Consider the following 12,500-nt stretch of genomic DNA (forward strand, 5'->3'; position numbering starts at 1 on the left):
TTAGACCTGATCATTGAATTAGCCTGTTCCGTTTCAACATCAGCGTTACCCTGGATTCCAGAGGTTATTTTCTCGCTTTGAAAAGAGCGAGTCACGAAGCGGCGCCTCGCGACTCGCTCTTTCCATAGCGAGAAAATAACCTCTGGAATCCGGGGTCATCCAGGGTACATCAGCGTCTGAACCATTTCAAAATCATCTAAACCATTTCAATTTTGACTAAACCGCTGCACAAACCTTCTGTATTTCGAACGTTTCACTTCAAAACCACTTATTTTGCTGCGCAAACTATCACTAAACCATTTCTGTTTGCTCTGTACCATTTCAATTTCTTGTATTTTTGGCGGTGATGGCGGCTCATATAGTTCTGATCGATGAGACCACATGACAGCAAACATTGTAGGAGTCCAAGTGCTGGAACTGGTTAATCTAAACCTATATAAAACAGAGTTTCGTTAGGGCGGTGTTTTTCCTTTCATCCAGTCACCTCCGTAACATGAGTAGGATTTATTCAAAACATGGTCTTCACTCCGCATAGTGTGAAAACCAATTAATGAGGACGCACATCATCACTTTCAAGGCTTTATTTCCTCGATAAGAATAGTAATTTCAACTTGAAAATCTTTTTTTCTTTGTATTTTTTCATGCCCTTCTACGCAGTATTTCGCTGGCGCTTGTATTTCATGGGGTATTGTAAAATTTCTTCTGAACCCAACCGGACGATATCGATGTACCGGAAATGTGCATGTGACTCTTAGGGCCGATTTACACGGTACGATTTTTGCCGCATGCGACAAGCTTACGACAGGCCTACAACTAGTTTACGATTGTCGAGTGCGTTAAAAAAAATTGTCGTAGCATTTTAGAACATGTTTTAAAACGCTGCTACAATCGGAAGTCAAGTCGTACGCCTGTCGTTATCTGGTGACCCTATTCCGGAATAAGCATCATCCTATTCCGGAATAAGAATACTTGGAGTGATAATTTAAAACCGTGACGGTATGTTTGCCGTTTCAGTTGAAGCAACAAGGATAATAAAGATACGTTTAAAATAACGTTTTAGCGGGCGCTTGACAATTTTAAATTGAATCTCCGTAAAATCGAAGATTTCTGTTAAACTTTTATTCCATGTATTCCTATTCCGGAATACGGTCAAAACCGGTCATACAGGTCATGAAAGACAAGTGTTGTTTCCCATTGTAAATCTCTGCACGTAGTTCCCCCGCTATATATATGAGACCAGAGTTAACAGAGGGGACTGATGAGACAGCGGACGAAATCTGAATTCAAGCGCCATATTCAAAATACTGGTAAGTGGTTTTCCACAGTATTAGAGAGAAGATTTTTGCAGCGACTTTTTCATATCCAATTACAAACCTAGGTTTTCCCAAGCTCAAAAGCTTGCATAAACCCTTCGCGTGCAACTGGAATGATTCATTGCTTGAGCACGTTATCGTCAAAACACCGGAGGTAATGTAAAGGTGTTGTTGGCTGAAAGTGATTCTAACACCCTCCATCATTCCATGAATGATGCTTTGCTGACAACATTCCGGGGGTCGATAAATGAAAGAAAGGCTTTTCTGTTTACTTCTAAGTTATTTACTGACAAGGCTTTCGCATTCTTGCCAGGTTTATCTGTTACTGACCTTTACTATACCCTGGGTGCAAGAGGTTCTTTTTTTCTTTCGCGAGCAGCGGTTGAAACGGAGAAGCGAAAAAGAAGAACCTCTGGTCATGGCATAGGCAGCCCAAGTTCGCGTCACTAGAGAGCGTGTAATAATTTTTTACTAGTGGGAAGATGACCTTTGAGTGCAAAGCGGTATTCGGTTACAGGTAGCCGTTGAGAATTTAAACGCGTTATAAGGCTTTGTATGGGAAATAAAATATCGTCGACTATGAAGCCTCAAAAAACGCTCAATTTAACGTTCATTCAATAAAATGAATAAAACTGACTCACTTCTGGTGTATTCTTGTGCGTTTTGGTGCTTATTTTACCGTTTCGGGCATTCCGTAAAATCACTGTCATTCACGTCCTAAGACGAAGTCAAGGCAGCACATTAAGATTACGACCGTAAGCTCGCGTAGTCAGCTCAGAGGCGGTTTGCACCTCGAAAATCCATCCCAGCCGCGATTTTTTCACGCAAAGCTAAAGCCCCATCATTTTGCGAACCTCGGTGAATGTTTCGTCGTCAAAAATCCCCACGCACTTGGCTGGAAATGAGCATTTTCTGCTTCCGATTCCACGATAGCTCTGATTTTAACAGCTTATGATTATGAAAATGATCACGGATCTTGGGTCCCAGGTCATTGGTCGCTCGTAACAATGGAGCTGTTCGAGAAGCCGCTGAGGGGATGGGGTAAGTGTTGTACATGAAATGACTGTACCTCATCGGGTGGAGTTAATTTGACCTCGGACCTAAGATCCGTGATCATTTTCGTAATCATCAGCTGTTAAAATCATCAGCTATCGTGGAATCGGAAGCAGAATATGCTCATTTCCAGCCAAGTGCGTGGGGATTTTTGACGACGAAACATTCACCGAGGTTCGCAAAATGATGGGGCTTTAGCTTTGCGTGAAAAAATCGCGGCTGGGATGGATTTTCGAGGCGCAAACCGCCTCTGAGCTGACTACGCGAGCTTACGGTCGAAATCTTAGTCTGCTGCCTTGACTTCGTCTTAGGACGTGAATGACAGTGATTTCACGGAATGCCCGAAACGGTAAAATAAGCACCAAAACGCACAAGAATACACCAGAGGTGAGTCAGTTTTATTCATTTTATTGAATGAACGTTAAATTCGGTGATGCTGCAACGAGGAACGATTACCCCGATCAAATGGCGTTTGATTTCGGTCACCCGTAGACAAAGCTCTCCCAAATAATGATCTCGCCGAAACCAGTTGGTAACACAGCCATAAGATACTTGCCCGATAGGAGAGCTTAGACCACACGTTTCTGCTCTTGTTTGTGTTTCATGTTTTCCATTTGAAGGGATAAATGATCGAAATCTTCCGCAAAAGCCATATCGTGCTTATAATCGAAGCACAATCTGACAAGAAGTAACTGACTCCTCAAAAAAATCTGACAGCGGTGCATTGTCAACGGACCAATCAGAATTTCCCGTTGCTGGTGCAAAGCGTCGGTTACTGCAACCGTGCAACGGGTTCAGTCCCTCCTTACACTTCTCTTCCCAAGCCTCCCTCGGTCATTTTATTTGTTTGCGTGATAAAACACTACTGGCTCAGAAAAGCGGGCGGCCCGACTGATTTATGAAGGGACTGCTCACCGTCTAACCAGTTACCATGTGGCATTCCATCCTGCATATTTTAATACTCGATCTTGTGAGAAAGGGCCTGGAAACGGAACGATTCTCGCAAATGGTATGGGCATTTCCCGAATTCCATTCCGAACGGAAAAAGAGGACTACATCTGGAGGTTGTCCACAATTTCCCAAAAGCATGTCCGGAAAATTACCTTTCCATTTGACCTCAAACCGAAATTTCCGGATTTTTTTGCTAAATGGATGCACCCAAGATATCTTGCCAAACCGGTTTTCTACAGAGATGTCAATGTTGTACCCAATTCAAGTCCTTTGGGAATAGAACGTTTGATTTTGACATTTCCCACCGTGCAGCAACCAATCAAAAGCGACATGAAACCACAAACTAATTACTGTTGGAGCTTTTTACTCGAAACACGATATTTTCTAGTGTTCATGGTTTTCGGAATTTCTTTTAGCTCTAGGATATGCGAATCAATCAAGGCATTTAAGGCACAAATTACGACTACGATGGCGATTTTGGATAATAAATCCATAATATCATGCAAATGCGAACAATCTTTCGCATAAGTTGGAATATCAGAGATTTGCCGCATCCAATTGGCAATCCCACGCTTGATGAAATTCCTGAACAGGTTTCAATTCTAAAATCTCCGAAAATCCAGAATTTACTGTGTATTGTACTTTGCAAACTCACCTGTAATCGGATCCCTGTTTATACGCAAAGGGCATAAACAAGAGGCTAACATTGCAAGTCGCTGTAAGAAAATGTATGGCGGAAACTTAGTTCGACGTCCAAAAAACGATTTTGGAGAGCGATCAACGCTTTTTCGACATAGATTTATCAGAAATCGAGTTGGGCAATGTTGATATGTGACAAGTGTAAGTTTTTGTTTGAATAACAGTGAAATATCCCAAGGGGTGGGATTTTATCATATACTGTTGACAACCACGAAATTGAGAAATGGGTCAAATTGCGTCGGATCTGGAAAATAGCCACACAGGAAGCAAGTTACCCACGTTGGCAATAAGGTTAGGCTTTTTAATTGAGAATTTTTTCATATGATTATCTTCTTTAGCTTTTTATCGGGATTCCCATACAAATCCTTATATTATTGTCAGCCATGCTCACACTGAGCTTGGGGCCTGATCTTTGGAGCAGGTCTTTGAGGTTTTCGTACTCCCACAATCATACTCTCTTATGTACAAAGCTGGTGTTGGACATTCAGAGGTTCTGTAACCTCGTACAAAATTATTTCAACAGACCTTTGCTCTCATCAAACCTTGAATTGGTCACGATTCATAGCTCTAGCCCGCGACAAAACATCATTGTTATTCCTGGGCGTGTAGAATCTTTTGCTTCTCTGGGTACCTTCGATCGTTGTCACAACTCCAGACGGCACAATGATCGCCACGTACTAGACATATTTCCAATGTTATTTTAATTGCTGAATTAAGAAATAGGGCAAAAGCCAGCCCAGACACACGTAAATACAACTGAAAAGGCTTTATTGAGTTATTTCCTCCAGATTTATTCGTAATTTTGTAATATTATGAGACCATTTCACAATAAACCTTACGTAGGAAAGAAAGTAAGTTAGGAAGGAAGTTTTATCTCATATATCACGGTTATTCAAACAAGAACTCACACTTGCCACGTGTCAACATTGCCCAAATCGATTTCTGATAAAACTGTGTCGAAAAAAGCGTTAATCTCTCTCCAAAATCGTTTTTTGGACGTCGAACTAAGTTTCCGCCATACATTTTCGTACAGCGACCCCCTGGGGATCCCAGAACCCTTTTTCACGTGACGTCATCATTTTCTAAAATCCAAAACTAAAGAGCCACGAAAGTTTTTATCCTCATCAGGCATAAGAGGCGGTAAATTTGTATCCATTTGCAATTTTAAAGCTCAATAGCGTGCTTCGTTTGGAAACCAGAGCATTTTGAATTTCTGAGTTATAGCGGTGCGCGACACGAGGCGACGATCGAGTTTATTGAGAAATATATATTTATCTCATGGTTTTGAGCCTTTTTAGAATTTAAAGCATTAGGAAAAGTGCTTAGGTAAATAGCTGTCTGTTCAGTACAGATGATCACTCGCCTAGATAGTCAAAGTAAGTAACAGATGTTGACACTATTTTCCGGCCGCCATATTGGTGCACCACAGATGTGCACCAACATGGCGTTTTCATACTGGGCTCTGTAAATTTCTGCGAAACATTTCGACGAATATCTGAAGTTTGGGGAAACGCACAGGCCTAAAACTTGGAGAAGTGTCTTCTTCATTTATCTTCTACAACATCACGAAATTCTTGACTATTTCCACTGGATGGTTTTCGATTTATTTTTTTATTGCGTGACAGTGGAAACGATCTATAAAGCACGGATCCGATTAATGGTAACTCATTCACAGCCTTCCACCGCCATTTTTGTTTTCGTAACACTCCTTGCGCTCAAAACCGGTTTTGTGGCCACTGGGGTGCACTATCGCCGTTCAACCAGTGAAATTGAGTGTTAGATTGTTTTTTACTCGGAAAGGACTGTGTCACGTAAATTAAAAACAACAATAAAAGCAAGGTGACACACGACCCATCCTGGAGTACGCCAGCGCCATCTGGGACCCCCCAACTCAAAACCTAATCCAGGAACTCGAGAAAGTCCAGCGTCGGGCTGTGCGGTTTGTTACATCAGATTATTTTAATTATGAACAGGGAACAATTACACGTCACCTATTGAAACTGGGCTGGAAACCCCTAAGAGACCGCAGAGATGCAGCCATCTTATGTCTTTTCAACCAAGGACTTAACCAACTGGCGAACATTCCAACAAAGAATCTATCCCAACCCTCAAGACATTCCCGCCATATGCATAACAAACACTTTAACGTTCCTTTTGCTAGAACCAATATTTTCAAATTTAGTTTCTTGCCTAGAGCAATTAGGCTGTGGAATAGATTACCTTCTTTTGCAGTAAATTCTAATTTAGACATCGCGGCTTTCGAGGTCCTAGTCAAGGAAATGTAATTCTCATGCGCTGTACATATATATACAAACTTGTAGGTTGCACTTATCATTAAAGTGAAGTGAAGTGAAGCTAACACCAACCCGGTGTGGCCTACACATCACGCATGCGCACAACCATTTCACCCGGTCAATTAGCAGCCATGGACAGCTGTTTCGGCCTTGTGGGCCTCATCAGCATGGCGTACTTACCATTTTACTACTCTGCATTCCATCCCGTATATTTACTCGATCTTGTGAGAAAGGGCCTGGAAACGGAACTATTCTCACAAATGGTAGGGGCAAGGTAGGGGCATTTCCCGAATTCCATTCTGAACGGAAAAAGAGGACTACCTCTGGAGCTTGTCCACAAATTCCAAAAAGCATGTCCGGAAAATTACCTTTCCATCTGACCTCAAACCGAAATTTCCGGATTTTTTGGCTAAATGGGATGCACCCCAGAGGTTCTTATTTTTCGTCTCTCCGTCTTAACCGCTCGCTCCTCGCGAAAGAAAAATAGAATCTCTGGCACCAAGGGTACCTTTAATAGTGCCACCGGTGGGTAAATAGTTAAGAACGAGAGCAGCTCGCGAGCTTTACTTTCAAAGCGGTTGTTTAATTAACTAGAGCATTCAGATGACTGGCGAAGAAAAGAATGTTATAATTGCTTTAATTAGGAGAAAGGAAAGCCAGGTCTTGAATTTTCTCTCTGACAGGTTAGAAAATGATGATAGTCTTAGCAACGAAGAAGGGCGATCGCGTTTACGAAGAAGCTGCGAATGAGACAGAGAAATCAAAATTAGGACAGAAGAAATTGCACCAACAAGACAGCTGTTGCTCTTGGATAGTGTGTTTCTCTGGTGTTATTTGCCTTATTATCGTGTTGGGATGCGGCTATTGCTTTGGTATAATATTTCCGGTTCTTCTTGACGTTTTTCACCGAGGCAAATCCACAACTGGTGAGTATATAGCTTGTGTCGTGGGTGGGATGAACATATGCAAGTAAAGAGAAGGACTTAAAGGATGCGTTTCTTTGGGATGATCCAAAAAAGGATTATTGATCAAGCCACTTGGATCATGGTTTATCAAAAGAACCGAAGAGTCCCCTGGCAGAGTGGATTCATCGGTTCCTTTGATGCTTGGACCAATGATCCTTTTTCGGATAATCCCAAAAGAACGCACTCCAAGTCTACGTTTCTTCAAATGTTGGCCACGCAACACGTAGAGGCAAACATAAAATCTTACTGTTGAAGCTCTTTCATCAGCAATTATGTTACCGCCAGAATTTTAAAGTTATTTGCTTCCAGTTGACAAGTGCTTCTTTTTTCTGCTATGGCCTCCTCGACACTGTTTTTGACAATAAACGGCTGCCTTTTCGTACCACGATTGGCCAAATTGAAAATGACTTTAGAACCCAGTTTTATTGTTTAGAACGAGCCAAACTCTTCAACCACATTGAAATGTTTCGCTTTTTTTTCTTTCAGCATGGGTGGGCTCGCTGGCTTTTGCAGCCCCAGGTCTCTTTGGTCCTTTGTCTGGACGACTAACCGATCAGTTTGGTGCCCGCGCTGTAGTGATCTGCGGTTCTCTTTTGGCAACTGCTGGTCTTCTTCTTACATCTTATGTTCCCAGTGTTTTTCTCATGTTTTTGACGTATGGGGGCATCTTTGGCTGTGGGTCAAGTTTTGTTTACATTGCCCTCTTCGAGATTGTTCCCCGGTATTTCTTGAGACACCGAGCCATGGCCACCGGACTTATGGCAATGAGCTCTGGAGCTGGATTTGTGATAATAAGCCCCATATGCCAGGCCCTTTTAACAGCCTTTGGCTGGAGAGGAGCTTTTAGAGGACTGGCTCTTATATCATTAATAGTGTTCTTGCTTGGTTGGTCTTTTGACCCCCGGGTAGGGAGGGAGGAAACAGAAGATCCATTCGGAAAGGATGAAAAGTTACGGAACGCACGAAAAAAGGGGCTGCTTGATTTCTCTATGTGGAGAAATAGCACCTTTGCCACCGTTTCAGTCGTGACATCTTTCATTTATATTGGACATATATCATCCACGCTTCATCTTGTAAGTTTTAACAAATCTGCTTTACCTTTTATAATATTGTCCCAGTTGTGCTACTTCTGGATTTTGCGAGTTACTGAGCTAACACTGAGAGAGTTTTCTCATGAGAGCTTTTAAGCCATTGGTATTTTCAGAGACCCACTAACCGTGGTTTCCGATCGTTTCAGTAATGATCGTGAGAGGTGTTGGTACTTTGGGGCATTCTAGAAGACGTTTCCATCCAGAAAAAAGCGTCACTGATCTGATTGCTAATCTTGTAGTCTGTTCTCTCTTAGATTCAATACTGCGAGGAGCTCGGTATCGCCGAAGACTTAGCGGTTTGGCTTTATTCTTCTGTCGGCCTGGCTTCTCTTTTTGCCAGAGTACCTGGTGCTAAACTGTGTGAGGTCATCGGGTCCCACAAAGTTTACCTTATGTCCTCAACAGTCAGTGCGGTGTCGACGTTTCTGTTGCCCTTAGCAACTAACTGGATTGCAGTACTTTGTTTTGCAATAAGTTACGGTTTGGCCGATGGCTTGATGGCAATTGGCAATGTACTATCATGCCTTCAAACACTTACAATGGAACAAAAAGCTCAAGGCTTTGGATTTTTTCAGCTTTTGATTGGTGCGGGATCTCTGTGCGGTCCACCTCTAGGAGGTAAGCTTGTACCTTCACTTTCTCAGAGAGTTTTCATCAGAATGAGGGGTTTTGATCTTGACTAATCGTTGTTTTGTCAAAATTTCCATGCCCTTCTCTTAAAGCACTATAACGTGTCTGCCATCGGACATGCAACTCGAAACCCAGGCAAAACCCTAGACTTAGCGCTTTAGTCTGCCTGCGTCTCATGCTTAAACCATTTTCGAAAATTTATGGTAGCTCTGAATCGGCTTCCCGGATTTTTTTAAGACTTTGCCGATAGTTTTATCTTGGATTGCTAATTACTATTCTACAATACAAAATACGTAACACCGAGTTCATTTTTGAGATGTAAGCAAGTAAAAACGAAATATAGGCGCATTTTGTTAAGCAATAATGGTGTCTCATATGGTACCATAACATTGCTGCTACGTGATACAGTGTAGTAGATATAACCCTTCTAAGGAGAAGGTTTCGTAAAAGTGATGAACCTAAAGTGTCTAGTCTTCTAACACTGGAGCACTAATTGGGGACACTGTAAACCGAAATCAACAAATTATCAGTTTTTGAGGAGAGGAGAAAACCGGAGTACCCGGAGAAAAACCTCTCGGTGACAGAGTATACAGCACAACAAATCATATGACGCCGAGGCAGTTTTCCCTTTCGTAAACAAGCGATGCCATTTGCACGAGACTGTTGAGTTTGTCCTTTGCAAATGAGGAAAAAAAATAGTTAATCTAGGACTAGATTAGCAGCATATGTCACTTAGAATTAAAAAAACTGAGAAAAAAATTAGAAAAAGTTGAGCGAACGATGACGAACTCGGTTCAAAGGTTTAATAGCAAATGCAATTAACCTCTACACTACTAAAACAACGGCTTCACATTTTAAGGTGTTTAAATGAAGCTAACCCTAACAATTTATTGAAAGCGAACCGAAGAAAATGGCTTGGTTACTAAGAATGGCATCGACCGTCAAAAATGGCATCGCTTGTTTACGAAAGGGAAATAAGCGACTCCGATGCTGGGAATCGTACCCGGGCCACATTGATGCGAGGCGAGTGAGGCTCTCACCACTGCACCATCCCTGCACCTCAAAACAAAAGCGAAAACATAAGTGCGAGTAAGGGATAATTTTTACTTCCAGGTGCCATTGCTTATCTGTCTATTTAACAAGTAGATTCTATGTTGCTGTGCGTCTTTTCAGTAATAGATCACAGATGACGTCACGATGGGGTAAGAACATGAGGCGATCGCAAACAAATTGCGGTGATAAACATATCAACGCATTTTAACGACGTTTGGTATGATACAACATACAGTAACGTTCTTGTTACTTTCAAGTAGATACTCAGCAGGACAGCGGATCAATGTCATTCAGCAAAGAAGACAATAAATGCTAACTCGGCTTACTGCTTTAACTCACGTCACGAAATAGTGGCGGATGGCTAGCTCACTCACTTAACAAAGGCAACAAAACAACAACACACACAACTCTCTTATATAGGTTACGCTACGCTATTCTCTAGGACATTCTAAGTGATTAATGTTCTGTAAATATCACAAATCTTAAAACTTATAAATAACTACTGATTCCTGAACATTCCACCACTAGTCAGCAATCTAGAACGTTCTTTCAATGTCACGCAATCATCATATCGTTACACATACATCTTCAGAAGGGACAGTTGAACAAATTTTAAAATATATATGTGTGTAAAACTTGAGAGAGACTAATAACTAGATTAAGAACAATGCTCTTAGTAATACAAGCAGTGAAGGTTTGTTTAATTGGTTAATAAAGCCACAGTTTCTTACTGCCAACGTTTTTGTTGAACGTTGGTCTCAGGTCACGAGTTAGTAAGGTTTCTTTTATTTATACAAATACGCAACTATACTAATTTGTCTTACTAAATTATACGCCCTTCCTGATCCTTCAAAACTTCCACCTACAGTCCTTAAAACTCTTCTTGAATTTGCCACAAAGAAAAGCCACTTCATCTTCAATGGGGATTACTATAATCAAATTGATTGTGTTGCTATGGGGTCTTCATTAGGACCTGTTTTAGCCAATATTTTCATGTGCCACATTGATGAGAAATGGGAAGGACTGTCCACCCATTTGGTTCAGATATGTAGATGACACTTTCACCTTGTTTGACTGTAAAGCCAGTGCTGAAAGATTTCTACGTTACCTTACACTGACCTTAACAATCGGCATGCCAATATTACGTTCACAATGGAGGTTAAGGTCCGGTAATACGGGCAACATTTTCCTTCAACTTGTCTCGCAACATTGTTACATTGCAAGTTGCAACCCTTTGTTGCGCGTATTACCGCGTGCGTGACCAAATTGTCTCACAGCAAATAAAGTGATGCAAATTTCCCGAATCCTGCGCGCATGATTGGTCAGTCGTGTGTAAACAAAGCTCGCGGGTGCTTATCTCTTTCTTCGTTGGAAGAGAGCGCTTGCCCCTATCTCTTTGGGCCTTTTGAAGACGAGGAAAGGCCTCGAAAATGAAATCGAAAAGTTTACATGCGACAATGGATTTCCATACGAGGTGTCCCAAACATTACGATAGCCCGGCAATAAATTTAATTTTTTGTGACAGTTCCTCCAAGCCTTGTTCCTTTTTTTCTTTTGCTGGTTGTTTTTTGAAGGGACATACGAGGTGTCCTAAAGACTACGATAGGTCTTTGTACATGGCAAATTTCTGACTTTCCGAGAGTGTCTGGTCTACTTCGACAGCTTCAAGCTTGTCTTCTCCGTCCGCCATTTTTTATAATTTGCCGCGTAGCCGCGCTTCGCTGACAGCCAATCACAAGCGTTGAATTCAAACTTGTTGCGAGGCAAGTTGAAGCTTCAGTGGTAATACGAGCAACAAAACTAAAATTTGTTGCAGAAAGTGGAACCTGAATCTACTTTTCGCAACACGACGCCTCAACTTGCAACGCTATATTTTGCTGCGAGACAAGTTGGTCACGCACATGGTAATACGAGCAACAAAGGGTTTCACTTTGCAATGAAACAATAGGGCCGTTTATACGAGAGAAAATAAGCCGCGGCTTACTGTGACCGCGGTGTACATAATACGCGAAAAGAACTATTTATACGAGTATGAACTCCCAGGCCAGGATGAGCCGTGGGTTGAGAAAACCGTGAACGTAGATTTTGTACCAGTTTTAGAGGGGTGTTTGCGTCTTACGTAAGCCGCGGTCAGAGTAAGACGCGGCTTATTTTCTCTAGTTTAAACGGCCCAAATGTTGCGAGACAAGTTGTTGAAGGAAAATGTTACCGTATTATCGAACCTTTAAGGAAACCAAGAAATTCCGTTTTTAGATGTTCTCGTCAAACACATCAAAACAACATTTTCTCAACAACGGTTTACAGAAAGAAAACTTTTACTGGTTCCTACAGAAAATGGGACTCCTTTACACCCAGGAAGAATAAAATTAATTTGATTCGCACACTTGCCTACCGTTAGTGTGGTCCAGTGGTTAGGGCGCTTGCCTTGAGATCCGGAGATCCCGGGTTCAA

General features: G+C 41.8%; 1 protein-coding gene across 6 annotated transcripts in view; it reads left to right on the top strand.

Annotated features, from left to right (window-relative positions):
• Nucleotides 1-12,500, top strand: part of LOC137992937 (monocarboxylate transporter 13-like) — a 25,891-nt gene that overhangs the window by 6,065 nt on the left and 7,326 nt on the right. For 3 of the 6 annotated variants that reach the window (XR_011121781.1, XM_068838526.1, XM_068838527.1), the window contains 4 exons: nt 1,215-1,307; nt 6,994-7,236; nt 7,762-8,348; nt 8,621-8,984. Coding sequence is in view for 4 of the 6 variants with exons in the window: in XM_068838526.1 (XP_068694627.1) it covers nt 7,002-7,236; nt 7,762-8,348; nt 8,621-8,984 (1,186 nt within the window). In the remaining 2 variants the exon portion in view is untranslated. Of the gene's footprint in view, nt 1-1,214; nt 1,308-4,017; nt 4,308-6,993; nt 7,237-7,761; nt 8,349-8,620; nt 8,985-10,109; nt 10,199-12,500 lie in introns of those variants that run through there. The other 3 variants (XR_011121780.1, XM_068838529.1, XM_068838528.1) reach the window with 3 other exon arrangements.

Source organism: Montipora foliosa, chromosome 2, assembly GCF_036669935.1.
Source record: "Montipora foliosa isolate CH-2021 chromosome 2, ASM3666993v2, whole genome shotgun sequence".
NCBI classification, from domain to species: Eukaryota; Metazoa; Cnidaria; class Anthozoa; order Scleractinia; family Acroporidae; genus Montipora; species Montipora foliosa.